Source organism: Pipra filicauda, unplaced genomic scaffold (genome assembly GCF_003945595.2).
Source record: "Pipra filicauda isolate LSUMZ 115617 unplaced genomic scaffold, ASM394559v2 scaffold157_size4220110_pilon, whole genome shotgun sequence".
Taxonomy (NCBI): domain Eukaryota; kingdom Metazoa; phylum Chordata; class Aves; order Passeriformes; family Pipridae; genus Pipra; species Pipra filicauda.
The window spans coordinates 292,810-316,820 of NW_024104073.1; the positions used below are offsets into that span (position 1 = coordinate 292,810).

The window sequence follows — 24,011 nt, forward strand, 5'->3', positions numbered from 1 at the left end:
AGTAATGTAATATTTTCCCCTAAAACGAGTATTAAAAGCAGAGATAGTCACCATTGTACTGTTTCAGGATTTCTCTTGGTGAATGTCAGAATGACTGTGCTATACATTTGTTTGCTTATTTTTAAAGTTTGAACTTCTAGAGGAAAGGAGAAAAAAATTGATCATAGGCTAAGTAGTATGCAGGAAATTGAACCATCTAAAATCCTTTCTGTTGAAAAGGAAATTTTAAACCACATTTAACAGCAGTGTTTGTGTATTGAAACAATTACATTATGTTTCACAGAAGTTCCTTGCGATTTTAATACTAACCATCACTGCAACCTTACATATTGAAATACATCTTCATTTGACATTTATATTTCAGTATAGGTTAATTATGTTCTCTTTGGACATTATCAGGCAGGATATTCAGTGCTTTTCACTGGTCCTGCTCTCGTTCTTCCTTTGAAAGAAAGAATCAGAGGATTTATGTGTGTATTTCTTGTTAATTTCCCCATGTAAATATTTCCATCCTGCAAAGGTAGGTAGGTACCTCAGGGCAATTTCAATCATTTTTACATATATATATATATATATGTATATGTATATATATACACACACACATATACATACATGCATACATAATAAGTTATTGTGTTTCTTGTCCTTGCAAGGTGAAACTTTAAAATATAGTTACACTAAATGACAGAAAACCTTGTGTATATAAACATTTCATACTATTTCCTTACATGACAGTAATTTTCTATCAGGAACAAGTTAGCAGATGCCCTATTCTACATTGGATTCATGTTTGCTAATAAAGTGCAACTCTAAGTATTTGTTCTAAAACTTTTCCCACCCTACCAAAACAGAACTGTACTACAGGCTGTGCCATCGCAGCAGACATTTTATTTGTGATCGAATTAGAATCTGGGTCTTGGGATTTGAAAGACAAACGCATTAATCCCCTGAAAGATTCAGTCAATCTCTGTCAATTCTAATCAGGTAAAGGCATTGGTCATTTTGCTTCAAAGCAGCTGGAGGGATTTTTTTAAATCAGGGAGCTGGCCTTTTTATTTCAAGCTTATTTCATCTTGCAGGTAAAAATGTCCCTATTGCATGTGAAATAGTGAAGGATTTAATACACTCATATGTCCCCTGAAGCTATCAGAGTGCTTTCTGATTTGCAGAATCTTTTGTGGTCATCAGCACCAACTACTAAGTAGGACACAAAATTCTGCTGGTTTTGCTAAAACAAGGTGGGGATGGAAGGGAGGAAGGTGTTGGGAGTAGCTTGCCATGTTTATCACTAAGCAGATGACTTAAGAGAGTGAATTTATCTTGGTTTGAAAGAGAGTATATGAAAAGAAGTTTGGAGCAAGGGTCTGCATGTTACTGTGGTTTTTGTGTAGAACATGGACAAGGAGGCTTGCTGGGTAAACTGAAATGAAATTGGTTTTGGAATATCTTCTGTGCAGTAAGAATGATTCGTGGAGCTGATTTTAAATGCAACAAGTTACTTTGCATTATTCAGGAGAGGTCTTGTGATAAAAAAGTTCTGGAATGAATAGTAGCATGTTTTCTGATGCCACAGTACTAGTAAAAAATACTCATATGCAGAGTCTCCTAGATGCCTTTAAAATAAATGTAAGGTCATGTTAGTTAGCACAGCAGGAATTAGAATAAAGTTTTTCCTGTAGATACGTTTCTGTTTTGGCCGGGATGTACTCTAGAACTGAATTGCCTACCCTCTCATACAGGCATTTTGTGTTTGAAGTGTAATTAATTGTCCTAGAAGAAGTCAGGCCCCCAAAATAGCAGTCGGATGCCCTAGGCAGTGTGTTATGAGATCTGTATCAGTAATCTATGTTTTTCTTGCAAATACTTAAAGACTTGTCTCTGAGATGTGGCTCCAAAAACCCTTTGTGGAGGGAAAGTACCAGGCTGAAACCATGGTATGGAGGAGTAATGGCAGCTTTTCAGGTGCTCTTATGTTGTTGTCAGAATTAGTGAAATATATCTCTGGGTTTTTTCCAGTGAAGTTCTTCAATTTGTAGTACTTGTGGAAAGGAGGTGAAAGAATTGTTTACAGTGCTGATGAGGTATGAGGCAAAGCCTAGTTACAGCTGGGCTCTAATATAAGTTGTCTGTTTGTTTTTCCTTTCACCCTCTAGTGAATCTTCATTCTTCCATCTTTGTCTTCTGCCATAAAAAGAAATCTGGAATAGGTCATGGTTTCCTATTTCAGCAGTGGGTGGTAACGTTCAGCTCCTGGGTAAAATTACAATCTATCTTTTCCCTTTTTTACATTTCTTTGTATTGCCACTTCAGCATTTAAGATACCATGAAACACTGTGTTATAAAATAGAAGACAGATTCTCTAATATGTCTTTGCCTCTTTATTCTCTTTATATTGCTTACTGCAAGAAAGCTGGGAAAGCAACTGTGTCTCTTCCTCACCTGCTATTAACTCTGTGCACACTACAATGAAGTGAGATGTGGATTTGATTGAGACATGACACACGGACTATTCCCAGAGCTGCTTCCTAACTGACACCTTTCTTTTTGCTTCATGATGAGTCTTTGTCTATTAATTTGTATCAGATAGATTATGAGGTTCTTCATTTCTTTTTTTAATAGTGTTATCTTTTATTTTTAAATTCAGATTGGTAGAACAATTGCTAAAATCAAGCAGGAACTAAAGTGTAAGGGATATAACTGTGTAATAATTGAAATGCATCAGTGATTTCTGCTTCGGTAGGTGGTATTCTGTCTGGTTCCAGGAACTTGCTGAAAAGTTAAGAGGTAACTGTCTTCTCTCACTTTGTTCGGTTCTGTTTCCACTGCTTGTGTTTCTACAGCCAGTCTTCTCTTTTTTTTTGCACTCCTCCCTGTACTCTTTGCTCTGTCTTGCCCTTGGCTTCTGTTGGTGGCTGTGGCTGGAACACTGAATCCCATCGTTCTGGCAGTGTCAGTCATGCTGGAGATTTCCATGCAATTAGGATGAATTCTTTCTTCTGGTATTAACAGCCGTAATGGAAGCAGCTAGGCTGGTTTCTCTTTCTTCTTTTCCACTTCTTTTTAGACCTCCTGGTATCTTACTTTGAATGTGCAGCTCAGTTATTGTTAAATCATCTGGATACAAGAAGAATTAGTGTTCTGTGTGTTCTCTTTCTGTAGTTCATAATACTTGTTGTTTATGAGAAATAGAGGGTCTCATGAAATCTGCTCCTAAAATGAGGTTCTAATTTATGATCTTAAGGACAACAAAGGAAATGAGAAAGAAGTGTAGGAGAAGTAATGGCAGTGCTGTTCTTTACTTTCCTCATTGCATTAGAGTTCCTCATTTTCAAGATAAGTAGAGTTTTCTAACTTACTGGTTAGTATGCCTGGGATTAGGAATTAATTTTTGGTATAGGGATTTTTCTCTGTTTTTGAGTTCTCTAAAAGAAACTTGTCCTCTAAGTAAGCATGTGGGCAACTGCATTTGTGAGTTTGCCCACAAATGACTGAGGGCATGTGTTTTAGATGTCTGAGCTTCCCAAGGAGCCCTGTGATGTGATTTCCATATGAACTATGACTAGCCTAAGCAACTGGAAGGTATTCCAGTTAATATCAGAGCTGTGCAGTATCTGAAGTTCTGATAGTTATGGAGTATTTACCTTTTATGTCTTGCTACAACTTGAGATTAGCCTGCAGGGCACAGAGGACACACACGACACATGGGACGACACGGGGGCTGAGTAAGGAGGTGTCATTGTAGTCCTGCTTCCTTTCTCTAGCAGAGCCATCTTCTAATCCTACATGTCACTGGTTCATCAGGCTAAGAGCGTTTTTTTGATACTGATCCAGAACTTAATACAGCATATTCTGGGCTCTGAAATATGTGTAATGTAACTCTGAATCCCGTGAGTGGCTGAAGCAGACTATAAATAAAACCTTTGTTTCCCATATGGCAGCACAGATTAACTAGAACCATCCCTTTAAACTCTTCTATGTAATTGTTTTCCAGTACCATTGATAGTATTCTGTTTGAAACATGAGACTGACCTACATCAAATAGCCAAAGTTCTTGGTTATCATCATAACACCTGTATAAAATTAATAGGAGGCTTTTTAGTGCCTAATTTTAAACAAATAAAAACTACTGGTTTTATCAGTATTTTCCCAAATTTGTGTATCTTTGATTTGCAGTGGTGTTGCATATTTGATTATGTTGCCACTGCAGTCACTGTTCATCATAAGCAAACTGGGTTTGGGGGGATTAGTGGGTTGAGTCGTGTTTGTGCTCATGTGATACTGTTTGCTTTACTGTTTTGGATTGTAGAACTGGACAACAGAGCTTAAATAACATAATGAATCTCTGTGTGAGGTAATATGATATAGTGTGTTTTTTAAAAAAACTATTTTCTTTAACCTTCCTAGAAAGAATGAGTGCATTGTGTTTCTACCAGCTGATGCAGCTATTCCAGGAGAGAAAAATATTTAACAAATTCAGTACTTAAAGTGATGATGAAATATATTTTATTCAGACCTTGTTGACTCCTTCTGTTTGCTTCACCCCCTCAGACAAACGTGTTGATGATTGGCCCTTGATGCAGTCTCCATTTCCAACACTGACTATAAGCACTATTTATCTCCTCACTGTCTGGCTGGGCCCCAAATGGATGAAGACGAGAGAGCCCTTCCAGTTACGCTTCCTGTTGGTTGTTTACAACTTTGGAATGGTTCTGCTCAACTTCTTCATTTTCAAAGAGGTGTGTATGCCCTCTTGCAAGAGGGAATTCTTATTGAGGTTTGAGGATGTCTGCAGGTTGCAAAATGAAAATAATTATTTTGCATATTTATGATGTCTATTGAGAGTGAATGTTTTGCACAGACTTTTAAAGATGGCTTTGTCTTTGTGAGTATTTCTATAGCTAGGTACTGTCTGTTTGAGAATAAATGCAGTAAATGAGTCTATAGAGAGAATTTGTGTACTAGCTATTCCAAGTTCTTCCTAGACTTATGTTAGTCTAAATACTGGACAGAATAAGTAAAATCTATAGAGATTTAACACTTGTAACTGATTTTTTTTTTCTTTTTAATAATCCTAAAGGGTGTTAGAATGCATCTTGTTAGAAATTGAGCTGTTTGTTCTTGCCTTCAACGTGTTTATCATTTTTAGAAATTCAACTGTCCATTACCTGTAGTGAGGAAAACTGTCTTGTCTGTACATTATCTTTTATAATAAGAATAAAAATGAAGTGAACTATATCTCTAAATAAAAATAAAAGGATAGAGTCTTCTACTACTTGGTTTGAAATGTTCAGAATGTGCTAATTCTAATAAATTTCTGTGTTGCTGCATTTTTCCTTTGGATTTCTGTACAGAGGAAATGAGTAGTAACAATGCAATGGACCAACTCTGTAGCAGTAGCTAACTGGGATTACTTAACAGTTTGGTAATTATTATTCAAGGATAGCTGTACAGAATATGGCTGATGCTAAGTTAATTCTGCTATGTCTGCTCATGTGGATCAAGAGGCATCTTCCTGGAAGACCTCGGATCATAGTTTTGCAAAATCTGTTTCCAGAAGTAAGCAAATGAACAGAGTAGTTAAAATTACAGCATTCAAGAACTTTCTGGCTGGCCTGTTCTGTATTTTTGCCAAGAAAGCATGGTATAGCTGATGGTGATATGCATATTGACCCTTTCCCAAAGCTTCTATAATAAGAGCATTTAACTGATTTCAACTTCTTTTTAAGATGTGGTTCAATAAAATTGTAGCCATCACAACTCAGTCACCATTTTGTCTAAATTGTTTCCTTGGACTATCCAACTAAGTAATTAAGTACTACAGGTACAACAGAATTTAATGCTGACACCCAAGGATAGTTGTGGGAAGAGATTAAATCCAATCATCTTGGCAGGTTAAAACTGAAACTCCTCTGAAATGAATTCTGCGGTGTTACTGCCATCCCTGACTTTTAAAATGATTTATTTTATCCATAAGCTGAATTATACCAAACTTATGGTCAAATGGTTTTCAAACCTATGTTGCTTATAGGGTAACGTGTTTGTGGCATTTCCAAGTCACTGAATTAACACAAAAATGAATGGGACTGCAAATACATTTTTGCTGCTGCTATGCTGAAAACTCATAGTTTTAGACACAGAGGTTCTAGTTTCCTGCTCTCTCAAATGTAGGTTGTTATTCAGGGAATGTTAAGGCTACGGATACAGCATTTACAGGAAGTGCCTTTTCTTGATCTTAAGAGACTGATAGGAGGAAGCTGTTCAAGTTTCAGTTGATCCCTTTATGAGGCAACTTCTTCCATCTACATGAGGTTTACAATACCACTGTGCCACTGTTGTAATTCGCATGAGTTTTAATGGAATTGTTATGAGTAAAATGATGCAGTTTGTATTTTGTGAATGACTGTAAAGTTTCCAGACAATGCTAAGAACAGAAATTGAATGTGAAAGGCCTTTAAATGCTATTTAAATAACCATCCTGTTGGCAAGCTGTTTCGTTCATCTGTGGTAACTTACATTAAATAGTAAGTCCAGAAAGCACTGTGAGGATGTCTAGTCCAACACTTCCATATGTTGGATTCAAATGCAGGTTCATATTTGGAGACAATTTTGCTCAGAACATGCAGAAGTCCCTGTATGTGGGGATGTATAGGCCCTATGTTGCCACAAAATCAGGACTTTCTTATTCTACTTTGAGGCAGTCTGGTGAAGTCAATTTACTGCCTTTTGCTAAGGTAACCTTGGCCAAGTTACCCAGTAGGTTGCAGTAGAGATTGGTTGATTTCTATAACAGTGTGGATTAAACTTTCCTTGTTCTTCCTTAATAGTATCAAATGTCCTCACACCTGTGTGGGACCACACTGGAGAGTAGTGGTGTTACAGCAGTTTGTAAATGGACTTGGAGGATGCAGAAGTATGTTTTCTAGGATAATTTCTGTGATACTTCTTTCCAATGGGAACTTGCTCAAGTGTCAAGTTTATCTTCTCCTGTCCAGGTTTTTGCAATGTTCTTGGTTTGGAGTGGCCCTACAGGAGCACGTAATGTGTTTTAGGCCATTTCTGTTGGCACAAAATGGGGAATTTTTCTCCGTCCATTTTCTCTCAATGTGTTTTGTGGGTGCTCAGCTTTGACTGTTCAACCTGTTTTTTTTTCTGGATTGTAGTTGATATACTGTGTTAAGAATTGTAGATCCAAATTATCTAATCCCTGTCACATAAATAGAGTTCTCTTGAATCCATCCTGGGAATAGTATTTCTGTCAACTGTAGTGAAAGCAGATAGGTGTTTTCTGTCTCCAAAGCTAGAGCCATCAGAAAGAATACTCATGTTTGAATAGCTCAAGGTCATACTGGAATTCGTAGTAATTTGTATGAGGCTGTAATTATCTGGGCAGATACATGCAGGGAGAAATGAGTACTGTCTTTTTAATTATAAGAAAAAAGTAAGTACTGTGTAACAGCTTGTTTTTAGTACTAAATATTGACTTTCTCCAATAGTATTCTAAGGATTAATAAGGATACTTTAAATGTTTCTGTTCAGGTAAGTTTGATGTAGCAGGAAACTTGCTGATAATTTTTATAAATGTGTTTTATGTAGTATCTTTCCCCTGATGTATGACTTTAATATTTTCAGCTGTTTTTGTCATCAAGAGCTCGAGGGTACAGCTATGTCTGCCAGACTGTGGATTATTCAGATAATGTTTATGAAGTTAGGGTGAGTATTTCTTTTTTTATATTTGTATATGAATGTGTGTTTTATACAGCACCACATGATTGTTTAAGTCTTGTCTGAAAATAGTGGTTCCACAGTTCTGTTGTCAGCCATGACTGTATCCCGTTATACTTTCACAAACCAGTTCAGGTTTGACTACACTGTGCACAGGTTTAATGAAAGTGCATCAGCATATTTGCATTAACTTTCATCTGACTGCTACAAGTAAGGGGAATCTTAGATACTATCCTTGGCTTCATCCACGGATGTACAATGCAGGATAAACTTTGTGTACATACTTTGGTTCCTAGATCTTGCTGAAGTTTATGATACCAGGGTAACCGCAGTAATGGTGGTGTTTTCTAGGTAGATCAAAGCAAGTAAGATTTGTCAGCATATCCTGTGGTTGCACTTCACCCACACTGGTGAGGCAGCTTTTTGTCTCCTTTACCCATCTTTGGCTTCATGAGGTCTTACTGGCTTCTGGCAAATGTATTATCAGTACATTTCATTGTAGAATCTTAGATTTCAAATACGTGAGTTTTGGAAAACATCCAAATTAAAAGTGCAGATGCATGTTAATTTTTGTGTAATGCTGTTGATTAGCTCATGTACTAACCCTTATCTTCCAGCAGAGCTGACACTTGAGAATCTCTCAGCTGTCCTTGCAAGTTTCACTTACGAATTAGAACATTAGGAAGTGTAATGAAAGTATGGTATAGTCTAAATACATTTAATGTTTATAGCACAGTTGAAAAAATGTTTGTCTACAAGGTAGCTGTTCATGGATAGTATTACTCAAAAGCTTGTGCATGTGGCAAGGCTGATAGTGAGACAGAAAGGTTTGAGTCTTACATTTTATGTGTAATGGCTGATATTGCAGAACAGCTCTGTGTGTAGACTTTATTGACCTTATGAGTAGTTGCCAATCTTTCACCTTTGCCAATACTGTGCTCTCACTATTTCAGTCACTAGAATACATCTGTAAATAATTGTTGAAAAACAAGATCTAGCAAAGTATACCAAGTGCTTGAAAGGTTTGAGTTTTTTTAATAGATAAACAAAATAGAATGCCCATGTACTCAGCTGAATGACATTGAGGACTGGTATGATGTACATTAAAGGAATTTTTATATTAATTTGTATTAATGTACAAGAGGTACAACTTTTAGCATGCAAAAATTCTGTTCTATATCCTCACTTTTAGGTGCACTTGTTTGTGGGAGGTGGTGGACAGGCCAGACCTGCACAAAAGAATTAACATCTGTTTTGTTTGTTATGACAAGCAGAGCATTATTGTATAATGCAATAAATGCAAAATGACCTGCAGAGTGTATTTACAGCATATAATATGTCCAGAAAAGAAGGATTGCTCTAGCAATCTTTGGATTTCCTGACATTTTTTTTTTTGTTATTATTTTTTACAAACTTATTTAAAATATTTAAATAAAATTTATTTCTGAAGTTTTAAGGTCCCGCATACTCAGTTTGCAAGTGAGGGAGCTGAGGAAGCAGGGACAATTGAGTTCTCTCAAGTTGTTGCAGCAACTGTATTGTACGCTGTCAGTCAAGACTCTTACCTTGATAATTTTCTGGTAGTTCTGTGGAATGAATTCTCAATTTAGGTAAATAAGTTGCAAGCAGAAGATTGTTTTCCACAAGTGTACTTTGTCTAACTCAGGAGTCTGGGATACATTTTTGTTCTGCTTTACAGTGTATCATGCTCTGCATTTAGAAGATATGTTGTTGGTTTTTGACAGTGTTGAACAGAAAAACAAACAAACCCTCAAACCTCCTCAAGATTCTTTTTGCCATCGTTTTTCATAATATAAACCTGCAAAAGCAATTTTAAAATGTTTTTGCAGTTTTGTGTTTAGAATAGATGAACATTGTAGCACATCTCTCACATCCTTTTAGTAGCTCTAGGTACTAAATGTCTAGTATCTATTGGCATCAGGTTTTCCCTGAAGAGAAATGCTGCATTGAAGCAGTAGAATTCATTACAAATGCAATTACTTTATTTCTAAGAGAATGAGTAAATAAGTCCTGTATTGCTCAGATAAAGGAGACTTGGGCTAACTCAAAGGGAAACAGCACTGAGCCCAGAAAGCATTGTGGAACGTGCTCTGGAAAGCAACAGCTTCATATATGGTTTTATTTTGGGGCTTAGAAATCTGGAACAAATACTGAGAAATGTGAAAGTAATTGCATATGATGGTCTAAATGGCAACATAGAAGCCTTGGTATGACCTCTGTTTCTGTCTTTTTGGGAATGTGCCACTGTGATGTTGCCATGCAGTGACCCCTTTTGTTCAAAGATCTTGATCAAAATGAGGGATCTAAAAAGCATCCTTTGTCCCTCAAGGGAGTGCAGAGAGCTGGTAAACAGTTCCCAGGAAAAAAGTTTGGCTATCCTGGGTGCCAGGGAATGTCTTTCCTTTTTTCTCTAACCCACACTGTGTGTCAAGACAGTAAGTCAGTGGTGATTTTAAGGGAACAGTGTGAGGGCATGTGGTGGCACTTCTGTATAGTTTAGCAACACCAGCAATATGTAGCTCACAGATCTCTTAAGTCAGACATAGCCTCTTTGTTTTGCCAGTTTTTGAGGGGTTGTTTTTCCATTAATTTGCCTGTATGTTTTCTTCAATATTATCAAGCTTCTGACTTTCACTGATGATGAATTATGTAGGTAGTTTACGCATAATGTGAAGGAGCTGGTCCTCCTATTTACTGTTTTGAACCTACCTACACCTGTTAATCTCATTCAGGCTCTCCTGGCTGTTCTACAAGAGGCAATGGACAACTGGAGCAAGCAGGGATGAAAATTAGATTCCACAGTTGTAGAAATAAACTCCTTTGTGACGGATTTATCTTCTGGGTATAGTAGGTAGCCACCTTCCTAACTGCTGGCAGGAAGTTAAATGCATTTTGTTATGAAAAAAATAAAATGTCCATGGTAGACAAGAAAGAAAAGAGGGAACAAATCTCCAAGAAGGGATTTGGAAGGACCTACTGCTGCATCTTGGAAAAAAAATTTTGGTTATAGCTTAAGAGTCAAAATAATAAATGCAGAGAGTGAGGTGTTAAATCCACGCTTTGTAGTACTCCCTTGGGAGCTTTAGTATTTGAAGTGAACAATTTCCTAACACTGTCTAACTTAAGGCATGTTTAGTGTCTGTGAGTAGTCCTTTTCCCCCTCTGCTTACATTTGTGTGCCCTTGTTTCCCAGGTCAGGGTTCATCTATTTTATTAGCATTTCTGAAGAGCTAAGAAATGGGAATATGGGGTTGTGTGAACTGGGTCTCTAGTTTTAAGCGTGCTGATTGTAAATCCTGAAGCTGAGCAATGGTTGTCTCCTGTATTGTGATTGTAATCTGCATTGTTTGTATTTATGTCTAGAGCTTGAGTGGTTTCCTCTTATGAAAAAAAGCCTAATCTTAACTTACATTCTTTTTTCACAGGAGTTAAAAGTGACTTAACAAGTCAAGTCCCGTAAACAAAATTCTGTAACTGGGAAAAGAGTTCTCTTTAAAAACTACTTTAATTTTTCATATTACTGTGACCTTCCAAGAAGTGCCTGTCCCTTCATACCCCTTGATGGATAACTGTTTCCAACCCAAAATGAGGAAGGATGGTGCAGAAACAGAGTCCTGTGTTAAAACAGCCCTCCATTCAAAACCCTGCAGCAGGCAGAGGACATGGGATTGAACCTCTTGTTGACCCCCGTAATCCTAGGCTGTAATGTAATCTTTCTGTGCCATCTGGTGTTTTAACTGACTTAGGTTGGCACATATGAAAATTACCAGAAAAGATATGGTTTGACTAATATTATTCATTACAGGAATGTGCCTTTTTAATGCATGTTTTCTTTTCAACTAAATCTTTTTTTCATGCTGTGTTCAAAGAAAGACTACAGGTTAGGTCATGATTTCTGAAGCTTTGCAAAAGAAGTTTAGTAGTAGCCACCTGCTCCTGACATAGCTTACATATTAGTATATTGTTCTACTTTATTTCTGCCCTCAGTCACTGATTGCATGCATGGCCTCAAGCAAATGACATGACTTCTGTTTCATTTTAAAAGCATCTGTATAAGCCATTAGAAGCACTGAAATAGATCATCAGTACACAAAATCTATCAGGTTTGAGAGTAAATGGTAGTAATATTTGATGATAGTGAGAGAGCAAAGAAGCTGACAGGCAAAAAAATCTACAGGAACACAAAATCAGCAGGTATCATCCTGCAAAGAAATAGTCTGTTCTTTTTTGTTATTGTTCTTAAGTAATAGGAAATATTTTGATCAAAAGTTCGAATTATTTTTATCCAGGGGCTGTAATTGCTTTCTGTGCTAGACAGGTGGAATTCAAAAGAAGAGGAATGAGATGTGTTAAGTGACTTGTCCAGGAGCATATACTGATCCTGTGGCATCTTGGGCATAAAACATAAGTATTTTGTCAGGATTTTTCTCCAGGATTTTTTGCTCTATATCATACAGTAAATTGAGGTTTTGCTTATTGGCTGTTTGATTTATTGTTCCCCCATTTCATTAATAAAAATATACATTTGCTTTATAAAAGATTTTTGGCAGTTTGCGTGTAACTGGCATATTGATTCTATAAAAGTTTCTCGGAAGGGAGGACCTCCAAAGAGCTAAAGTATTGCAGTGCTGGATTTGTCATTTTATGGATATAGTCCAAAGTGTTTGTTGTTAACTTATGAGATGAAAAGATGCTTGTCTTAATTTATTTAAGAGATGCAGCTTTAGCAAAGATCTATAAAAGATGCTGGACTGTTATGCTAATCCATGGGTGTGAGACAAACCTTGATGTGGGTGTTATTAACCACCTGACTACCTGTCCCAGAGGCAGTACTGTACTGGATATTGAGCAATATAGATATATATATATATATATGCATGTGGTTCTTGCAACTTGCTTGTGTGTCTGGGAACTCTGAGATCTGTGAGAGTCACTTTTCTCTTGCTGAGCCTCTCTCCAACTTTGACAGATATCAGTATCTTTTTGGTATAAAACTGGTAAAATCTACCTCCTCTTCCTGAGATATGAAGTAAGCTAAATCAAATCCAGTGAGTGAGAAAGGTGTTCATTAAACAATACATTGAAGTCTGCGGTTTGGCAACAGTAAGATGTGCAGTCCCTTTGGGAAACTGCAGTCTGCAATGCAGATCTGCAGCACTCTTCTCCTGTGCTGCTTTTTTGCTGCTACTGTAATTTCTCCTAAACTGGTCACCAGTCCAATTATGACTGTGAAAAACTTACTCTGAGGAGAGATGTGTTCCTTTCTCACTAGTTTGGAGAGGTGGAGGAAAACATCATGCACGGCTTGTAGCATTGTACAGCTCATTCTTCTGATCCCGCTTTCTCTCGCTCCCCTAAACACTACGTGTGTAGTTGGGAAGGAAAGCTACTCTGTGTTAACCTTTTTTTTCTTCTGTCTCCTCTGGGGACTGAGGAGGTGGTGGGGTTATTTCACACCAGGTTAAGGTAAGAAAGTCTGATTTGTCATCAGCTGAGTCCTGAAAGACAAGGCAAACTTCTTACAAATAGGTGTGTTGTGACATTGCCTCTCTCCTCTTGCAGGTCGTACCAATTCCAATTTTTTTTTTTTTTTCGTTCTCTATGTGAGTCACCATCTGGGATATGTTCTGGTCCCACCCTTGCATAACAAGCTAGATGACTTACAATGCCAGGAATTAGACTTGTTGCTGTGCTTTGGGATCTGCAAGGGAGTCCCTACCACCACCATACTCCCATATCATAGTATGAACAAATTGCTACACAGAGCTTCTGGGCTTCTGGTTTAACAATATCCTGATTTCAGCTGGAAACCATGTTTATGTTGCATCCTGGGCAAAATTCACTGTGATGGGTGGATTAGAAAAAGAATTTTGGGTGTGTAACACTGCCCTGTTGGGTAAATGGTTATATCTGTGCAGTTTTTATGGCTCCTCTAGTCTCATTTCTTCTATTCTCTGAATGGCACAGAGCCACTGGGGGAATGCTGCTTTACAGAGGGAGTTAGTGAGCAGGCCAGAAAAAGCTGAGGGAACATTGCTCTAAGGGATGTGAACTCTGTACTACACCTAACTTGTGAGAGCGATTTGGTATCTTTCCACCCATATGCCTGTGGTACTGAAGGTTTCAGTCTTTGCCACTTCATTTTATTGTAATGTTTCTGCCTTATTGTTCTGACCACATCAAAGTGTTGCCTCACTAGTAGGGGAAGCCCTGTGGAAGTCTTCTTTCACAAAGCTTAGGAGAGAGAATGAGGATACAAACTCCCTGTTTAACTGGTAAACTGTTCAGAGATGGCAAAGTTTTTAACTATATTAGCTCTTTTTTTACAGTTGTAATTTGTGAGCAACAGATTCAGAATAATCTGCTTCCATGTCCAGAATAGATGAAAGAAGTATTGTTTTTGTTGTTATTCTCATACTGTCAGATGCTTGATGACTCCACCTCAACATTTACCAGGATACGGGGAAAGAAGAAGTATCCTTCTCTTGCAGCACATAGGTGGAGAGAACTTTATTCCATTCAGCTTGAAATCACTAAACTTTTGTATTGTCTGTTTTTCATTGCAGATAGCTGCTGCTTTATGGTGGTATTACGTCTCTAAAGGAATCGAATATTTGGATACAGTATTCTTTATCCTGAGGAAGAAATTTAACCAGATTAGTTTTCTTCATGTCTATCACCATTTCACCATGTTCACCTTGTGGTGGATTGGTATTAAGTGGGTTGCAGGTGGACAAGGTGAGTTCCCTTCCTCCCATACCCTTTTGACGGGGCAGAAGAGAGAATTATTATTGTTTTGGAGCAATGGAAAAAAGTTTTGTAGAACTTGACTTTATAATTTGAAGACTGTTTATTAACATGTACAGTTTGTGGGAAGCATGGGGGAGGAAAAGATAACAGGGCAATAATCTAATGAATTGCAAAACTTCTTTTCCTCATGGGCATCAATTGCAAGCCTGAAGTTCTACCTTAAAAAGTATCCTTATTCTCTATGAATCAGAAAGATGTATATGTCTTGCCTAACTTTAATTTTTGCAGATACAGAGAACTGCAAAATCTAATTATGGGCTACAATCTGTGTGCAAATTTAATGAAATTAATGGAGATGTCATTTTGGCATTGTATCTGAGTTTGAGGTTTGCTTTCTTTTTTATAAAGAGGCTTGTATAAAATTCTGAAACCTTCCCTTGGAGGTGAGCCAATAAATCTGTTAATTCACTTTTAAAACCTATTCATAATGGCACAAGTCTGTAATTCATTATCAGCCTTTTTTTCCCATTGCTTCTTTTTTTAAAACCTCCATCAAATAATTTTATTATTATTTATTGTACTTGTCACATTCTCCCTTGCCTGTATTTGTACCCTTGTTCCTGGTGTTTTGCCATTGTCCCTCTGAAATTACAACTCTGCGAAGCTGAGGATAAAGGATAAGTGCCATGTTTTGTTTGTAATGTGCTTTGTAGGCTTATGACACTAAAATTAGCATATAGTAAACACAAAATGCCGTATTATAAACACCAAGTTAATATTTTAGGTTTGGCATTTTTGTTGGTTTTTTTTCTGAACCACCCTAATAATTAATGCATGGGAGGTTTATGTTCCCATTTACTATAGATATTTTGTACTGAGTGGTCACTTATATTCAAAAGAAGAAATATATAAAATTAATACCTGTGACTATCTTTTCATTTCTCTCAAGTAATCTGCAGAAAGCAGGTACTCAGCCAGACAGTTCATGATCTTTATTGGCAACTGCATCTATAAAATAAGTTTATTGGAGACTAGATGGTTACTTGTGGTCTTGCTTAGAAGTTCTCTGGGTGTCTCAAAAGGCCCTCTCCCTTGTTGCCTTTTCAGAGTTTTCATGCTAAATATCACCAGTTTTCAATATAACCATTGCGACTATTTCCAAATTTCTTTCAAGTTTTGGTGTTCTTGCACTGCTTCTTAGTTTCTAGGTCCTGCAAAAGGAAAAGCAGAGGTTGCTTTTCTGCCTTTATGTAGCACTACTGCATAAATGTGGATGGATGTGTTCTTCTGTTTTCTAGTTGATAGCACATTGCTTACATAGACAGGTCTATTGTAAACTCGACCCTATTATAGCTAACTGGGTCTAGACCACATGGACATCTGAGCTGCTTGATGTCAGCAGCTACTGTCTGTGTTGACCTAATCTTAGACATTAGAGCCTTTTTGAGCCTCTCTGTCAGTGTAAGAATACCTTAACAAGATGCAATGTGTGTCTGTTAAATGGCTGCTGATCTTGACAAAGCAAAGAGATCTTAATATAAATGAAACTGTCATCATTTCCAACATGGAACGCTCTTGATAATGCTATACTATACACTTATATATTTAAGAATGCTGGATATTTTAATGATAAATAAAGAAACTAAAGAGGAATAATTTAGGAAAACTCACCTGGCAATGCCCTTGAAGTTCTTATAACCATAAGTCAAATTTTACTCTGGTTGATTTTTTTTGGCCTATTTAATCAGACTTTCATGTGAGTTTCTTGATTTCTTGCTGAGAAGTGAACTTCATGCATTTAAATTCAGAATATGATACTTTACATTGTCAAATACAGCTTTTAATAATCTCTTAGCAAAACAGTTGCAGTTATACTACAACAACTGATGTGGAATCCATGTCATTTATGTCTGTTAAACGAAAATCTTATGAAAAGCTTTTGCCTAAATAGTTCCATGAAAGGTGTGACATACTACTTGCGTGAACAGGTATTTGTGTCAGCATATTTTAACAGTCAGGTCTGTACTATACTATTGAATATTTTGAAGATGGAATCCTGGCATGTCCTGTGCTTTGTAATTTTTACTGTAACATAAATAATAGTAGAAAAGACTTCTCTCTTTCTTCCAAAATTACACGACGATATTCCCTTCTGTTCCATGACAGCTTTTTTCGGAGCTCAAATGAATGCATTTATTCATGTCATTATGTACATGTATTATGGATTAGCAGCTTGCGGCCCTAAATTTCAGAAGTACCTGTGGTGGAAACGATACTTGACCATATTGCAATTGGTGAGTAAAATTTCTCCCTTTATCTCAAAAGGTATTGCCTCTGAGTGGATTTGCATTTGCAGAGCTTTGGAACACATACTGCTCCTTCCGGAAGTTCTTCTCTGTCTGCCACTGACAGCTCAACTTAGAATACTTCCCAGAGATGGAAGCATTTATTCAATTTCTAAAAAAATATGCGGCATAGATAAGAGTTGTATGAGTTAAAGTCTTTCCTTGCTGGTTGTTTCAACTGAATTGCAAAAACATGTTCATAATATAATCTTCTCATTTTCCTGTTTCTGAAAACTATGACAGATACTGCAATAAATGTGATGCTCCCGGTCAAGCACAGGTGTGCATGCATGAATGTGACAGCTAAATACAGCTCCCTGCCACCTCCCAGTTTACCAGTTTTCGTAACGCATAGGTATAAATTGTTGCAGTCAGACCTACAGAATATATCCAGACCTTTTTGATTCTGTATTTTCTGTCTTACAGGTGCAGTTCCATGTGACTATTGGCCACACAGCCTTGTCTATTTATATTGATTGTCCTTTCCCTAAATGGATGCACTGGGGTGTCATTTTCTATGCTGTCACCTTCATTTTCCTGTTTGGTAACTTCTACTATCGGACATATAAACTGCCCAAGGAACCTGTAAAGAATGGAAAAATAGCAAATGGTGCTGTTGCAAATGGAGTAAGCAAACCAGAAAATAATGCAGTGGTGGAAAATGGAAAAAAGCAGAAAAAGGGAAAAGCAAAAGGAGAGTAACTTGATCCAGGCCTTAACCATTGTTGGCAGTGAGGAACCTCCGGTTTGGTTTATAAAAGGAAGAAAAAAACACTATCTGTACCAATTAACCTTAGGTTACTGAAGAGCTAGAACACAGATATTTTCATTATTTATGAAGATTGTTTTAAGAACAACACTAAAGTTGAATTTCTATTGTAATTATGTAATTATCATGCATATGGTCTCTGTGTAAACTTGTAGACTGCTGGTGTTGGTGAATGTAAGGAAGAATTGCAGTTGATTCCATGTTTAGCAGTCCAAAAGTTAATACTACCATTGGTAAAGGCAGTTTTGTTGGCACCCACATTTCTTTGGGGGGGAGGGGAAGGAAGTAGCGTTTGGATACTTGTGTTTTCCTTCCAGAAAATTATTAAATTTCAAATTATGATATATTATCTAATCAGAATGTGCAACTTTTCTTGTCCTCCTTGGAGGGTATCTTCAGACACATTATGTGCTGTCAGAACAGTGTTTGAATTTTCAGACATTACTTGATTTAATTGAGTATCTGTTACAGTTTGGTTTTTGTTTTATTTTTTTTTTGTGTGTGGAAATATACCTACCTCTTCATCTGCTGAAAAGAATATTGAGCATTAAATAACTGGTTTCTGAAATATGGAGTCTTCTAATCTAAATATCTGTTAACACTAATTCAGAAGAAAATATGATTTCCTGTGGGAGTAAAAGGGATTTTTTGTGGTATTTTTTGATCAAGTCATCAATGACCTTTTTTAATGTAAACTGAAATTTTGGAACAGTACTTTTAGTATAGCTAAATCAAGGAAACATTTTAAGAATGTATCAACATGAAAGAATATATTGTTTGAAGCAATCAGTAAAAGTAGGCTTGCTGCTTGTTTTCCATGACCTGCATTAAACCTGTGGTGCTGACTGATACTGAAAATGGTAAGATAATGTTATGTTGGAAAGAAAACAACAACATGTAATTCCATTTAGAAATGCTACGTGCATGGGCAGTCATGCTATCTGCAAGACCATCACTGTATTGGGAGAGGAATTTGGATTAAAAGTACTAAATACAGCAAACATAAAACGTTGAAAATGCTGTTACTGCTGGATACCTGTCAAAACTCAATTTGTTAGACACTTGCAAAGTATTGCTGGTAGACGGGCCACCATTTTTAGTCAAAACTGGTAAAATAAGGAGAAGCCTTTTAGATGGATGTTCATTTGCATGTTATATAAAGGACTTTTTACTGTTCCTTTTGGGAAGAAAATAGAGAAAGAGTTATTCGCCTTTTGAATACTGTGATTACTAAGAGATGTTTTGAGCTACTCAGCATGCAGTGAGTATAGGACAGGGATGGAATTAGAAACCATGTCCTGGACTCCTGTGTTCCTTGCTCATCACTTTAAGAGCTGCGTTGTTGTTGTCCAAAAGCATTCCCCCCAGCCCTGGTCAAAAACAGGTTCACAGGTAGCAACAACCTTGCATCTGTCAAGTGGCACCATTATTGCAGGAAAAAGTACATGGAGCTGGAGGTGTAAAGTGTGTGACACATTTAATAGATTTTTGCATCTCAATTATCCATTCATCTGTTTATAGTACACAAGCAGGTCACATCTTCTATGTCTCAGGTTTGTCTCTTTTCTCTGTACAAAAAAAACTAATCTAATCCCGAAAAACAGGTCCTAGGAAAAAAATTTTGGATATAGTCTGTATTCCAGACTAGTTTGTAATGCTGCAGTTGGTTCATCTGAAAGGTGGTTCATCCATAATTGCCACCACTGTGGATTTTATGGCAGAATATAGAATTGTGAAAGAATGTCTCTGCTGAACTGTAATGTATGTGACCATTAAGTTTCTATCTGTTGTGTCTTGTGATTCTTCCAGCCTTTGTGCTGATGCTTTTTGCATTTGCATAACTCTATGTATTTTTGTAGTGTAGCATGAGGAAGAGGGACAGCGATCTATGCTTCCTTCTTGGACAAATGCCACTACTCTTAACCAAGCCAAAATGCTGGCTGACTTGGTAACTGGAGTGGCTAAAGGAGTAAATAACTACAAAGCAAATTTACAGCAGACCTGCTACTCCAAGGTAATGGGTGGTGTGAATACACTTACCCTACTGTAAATTCAAGGTAGTTTACCTCACTTTGATTAAAGGGTAGCTTCTTTTTATTTGCCGTGGGATGTGAGCAGCTAACTTTCAAATCTGTATCATTCCTTGAATTATGTTAAATTGGTTACATGCTCTATCGTTCTTTGGATAAGCCAGATCAGATAAACTGATACTCTTAGTGCGATCTAGCTCTGTAAGAGCATACTGAGGAGTATTTCAGTACAGGTTCAATTATGTCTTTGCTACACTTTCTAAATTAAGGATTATATCTTGCATAATGGCAGATATTTAAATAACTGAAAGTTAAATCTTTCCTTCCCTCATCATGCATGGAAGTGGCTTAAATTGATTAAAACTTGAACCTTATTAGCAGAACTTGAGTAGGAACTTACTGTCAAACTCTGGGGCAATTGTTAACTTCTAAGAAAAAGTGAAAAAGCACATTGTGAGAGTGCATGGGTACATACACATCATGTTGTCTGGCCTGGTGCATAAAACCAGGTTGAGAGATCGCCATTTCATAGGGGAAAAAAAGTTAATTGCTGGAACACTGCTGTTTTAAGTACATCTTCTGCAATATGACTTTCCTAGCTCTATTAATGATATATTTGATTGTTTGTGTAACTAAAGTCCCGTTACAATCTTGAATATAATGGCCTTATTAAATGTGCATTTTTGTAGGCATGGTCTTGAGTGCAATATTTCTGTTTCTGACTGTGCAGCCAGACTCACAGGATACAGGGCTGAACTTTTACAGCTTTTTCTTTTTCAAAATTTGAGGCAATGATGCACATGTGAGATATTGACAGATTCATTAAAGTCATCTTTGAGTCTAAGGCACCTCAAAATTTTACCATGAAGGTAATAGAATATATGTATAAATATGTGTATTTGCTATCCACAGAACTGAAATTTAAATCATACATTCTACTTTGCATGTTTGTTTTGTTTTTTTTTTTTTAAATCCTTCAAATTTATTTAAAAATTAAATTCAAACCATTTGGAACTTTTCTTTTTTTGCCAATGAATGAGATTTTTTTATTATTTTTTTTTGCTAGGAGTTCTGAAGCTCTTGGACCAGAGTATCATAATTATTTGATGCCATATAATACAATTTCATTTAGCCTCATCTCTAGCAGTGGCAGTTGTTGGATTGTTTTAGCACTTTGTCAGTGTAAAATAAATACAAATTATCGATACATGTCTGTATGTATGTGTACACATACATAGTGTATGTGTGTGTGTGTGTGTATATATGTATGGGTTCTTAGCAGATTCTTTCAATATGTGAAGGAAATTATGTTTCTTTAATGTGAAGTTGGCAGGAGCTAAAAGAATGGTTCCTACAGCTTGAGCAGTAAAATTAAGCAGTTTTCTTCCATCCATAGATCCCATATCAATCTTGCAAACATAAATAGTATTTTTCAGTCATTTAGACATAGGATGGCAGACATGACAGAACCATTTCACCCAGTGTAATAAATATTTTGAGGCATCAGTTGTAGATTCTGAGGGGAGGGACCTCAATTCAGTGTAGCTGAGGAAATATGCTGTTTTATAGTAGGAATCATTTTAGGAAACAGTATGAGTAACTTGCTGCAGCTAAGTCTTTGAAATGATTGCAGTCATATTCTCTGTTTAACAAAACACTTTGAAAAGTAAATCATAGAGTCATAGAACCATTTAGGTTGGAAAAGGCCGTAAAGAAGATCGAGTCCAACTGTTGAATAAATGTTTCTCTGTAGATTCAAAAGCATGGCCTATTTGAATATGTGACCATCAATTACTTCCAGCTCCAGATCAGGAGAAAAAGGTGAAGGTAAAATGAAAATGATGCGTATTTTTTTCAGGTTAACCTTGGGGCACATTTCTTCAGAGTAAGCACTTGAACTCCACGTACTGGGGAGGGAAGGTAAGAAAGGATAAATAGCTTTTGTGCTGCAAGGTCTCAGTCCTAAAATAGCTTATGAACATACTTGCTGTCTCTTAAAAACTCGCGTAAAATTAATGGTGCATAAAGTTAAACCTTGCATGCGGGCTGAGAGTCATAATGTTGAAACAGATATTTAAGATGAGATCTGTTTCATTTAAAATTGAAGATAATAGGGAGCTTATAAAGTATATGGATAGTGTATTTGTCTTGGTTAGAAGCACGGACTTATCCAATCTGACACCTAAAGCAAGACACCCGTGTGACATCTCACTGCACTGTGCTCTGATGCGTTGCCTCTTTGCTGACATAAGCAGCTGGAGCTCCGTGGGAATCAGTGGGGTGGTTCCCATTTACCTCAGCAGGGTACGTTGAACCCTCAAGAGTGGAGAAAGTACTTGCTTTCTGCCAATATCCTGGGAGGATAAGGGAAATGTATGGCTCAGGGTATTGCTTTTGCATAAGGTGTTCATGCTTTTGTAAACATTAAAAATAAACATTACTTTTTTCATGCTGTTTGAGTTTGGTTTTATACATTCCGTAGTGTGTTCTTCCGCGTCCCATCTTGCTTTGAGATGCTTGCTGATTTCAGTGTTGTGCAGATCGTATGAGGTAAGGTGTTTTGAGAAAACAGAAGTTTGAGAAAAATATTTTTGTGGCACACCCTCCCATTTTAACGTTATGGGGATTACCAAATTTTGAATATTGCCCCCAAAGAGTAGTGTAGTGGCTTTGAAATCACCCTTAGAGAACTGGTTGAAAATAGGATGTCCACTTATACAAAGGAAACACGTAAGTTTCCTTTTTTGGTCTTGAAAGTACTAGCAGTTAGGAATACAATTAGCACGTAGTTTAGCTTTTGTGGGACACTGTGTTGTGTTAATGTGATTTCTCATCCCAGAGAATCTGGAGCACTTTTGGCAGTAGGTACAATTTGTGATTACATGTTGCTATGTACAGTAAGTTCCTTCACAGTTAGTTTGCCAATTATGATCTCTGTAATCAACCTCATAATATTGAGTTGCACCCATATTGCAGTCCTTGCACCTAAATGCAAATAGCTACTCCGGATGTCAGGTAGTAGAGAATCAAGTCTGCCATCACAGCAAAATATGGTGTGATCAATTATCTCTTGCATAATTCTCAGCTGTTGCTTCAATCCACTGCTTACATCCTCCCTGGAATCTGAAAATACACTACGTGTTCAGAGCAGGATTTGTCTTTTAGATGATTAATATGTGCTGGAGTTAGGCTCTCTGTCCAGGCGTCTTTTCCATAATACTTATTCCACACTAGGAATTAAAAATCAGAACACATGATCAAGTTAAATTCATCAGATGATTGGATGGAATAGACTGGATCCTCTGTTTTTCATGTTCAGTTTTCTTTGTTGTATCACTTGCTTCTTGAAGACCAGAAAATTGGGGTTGGGGAAAGGGCTTTGTTACCCGTTTCCTTGCTCAGCTCAAAGCACTGGGTGAACGCATGCTGTAGTCTCAGACACACACAAAGCATGTACTCAAGGACGGCTTTGATGGCAGTACCTTCTATGGACTAGTGCCTTTCAGTGTCTTTTTTTGCTTGAGACTTCTCCTAGGGAACTTCCTGAATGCACACACACTTTTTTGTTGATTGCCTGATGTGTCAGTGACATCACATTTGACTTAATTACAAAGATGCTTATTGATGGGCAAGATTAAGGGTCTTGATCATCCCCATGTCAGTTGTCCAGACCCTGATTAGTGCACACTGGTCTATAGTATTAGAATAGTGCTGGCAGTTCCTGCCAGAGCACTGTGCAAGTCAGTGCAGCTTTGAGGGGAAAAAGCTATTTGCATTTTGACTCTGTAGTGGGAATTGACACGAGCTCATGGCATCATCACTGTCTGTCAAATCAGTATCAGGTAGGTTTCAGTCTGCTAAATGAGAAGAAATCTTTGATTCGTGGAATGATTCAAAGATAAGTGTTGTCTGTCCTTATCTTTAAATGGAGAACTGTTATTCTTGCAGTGGTATCACCTTAATTTGTTTCATAAGAAAACCGCCTTTATGCTGATATCTTTTGGAGTGTGTTTATGAGAGAAAACTACAGAAATACAGGAAATAATTTGGGCCAAAAATTAGAGAACATGGTGTAGTTGCTCCTCTAGTTTTTGCCTTTGCCCCTAGATGTTGCAGGAGTTAAATGATTATTTTGACTCTTACTGCTATGTATTTATTTTTTTATAGATGCTGTAATTGTATCCAAGTAGTGTACCTGTGCATAAGTACATTGTGAAGTACATAAAAATTTGCTTTGTCTTAAATGACAATGAAGGGAACTATTTATCTAATCACAGATGTTAGTGGTTAAGTAATGACAAACACTGTAGTCCTGCATTGGCGGGACCCACAAATAATTTATCTTTCCTCTGTATTTTCTGATTAATAATCTTC

General features: G+C 37.0%; 1 protein-coding gene across 2 annotated transcripts in view; it reads left to right on the forward strand.

The window, feature by feature from the left end:
• Positions 1-22,096, forward strand: part of ELOVL4 (ELOVL fatty acid elongase 4) — a 36,414-nt gene extending 14,318 nt beyond the window's left edge. For both annotated transcript variants that reach the window (XM_027711499.2, XM_039379129.1), the window contains 5 exons: positions 4,549-4,736; positions 7,630-7,710; positions 14,310-14,481; positions 16,660-16,787; positions 17,265-22,096. In XM_027711499.2, the coding sequence (XP_027567300.1) occupies positions 4,549-4,736; positions 7,630-7,710; positions 14,310-14,481; positions 16,660-16,787; positions 17,265-17,540 (845 nt within the window). In that variant the 3' untranslated portion in view covers positions 17,541-22,096. The remainder of the gene's footprint in view (positions 1-4,548; positions 4,737-7,629; positions 7,711-14,309; positions 14,482-16,659; positions 16,788-17,264) is intronic.
• Positions 22,097-24,011: the final 1,915 nt, after the last annotated feature.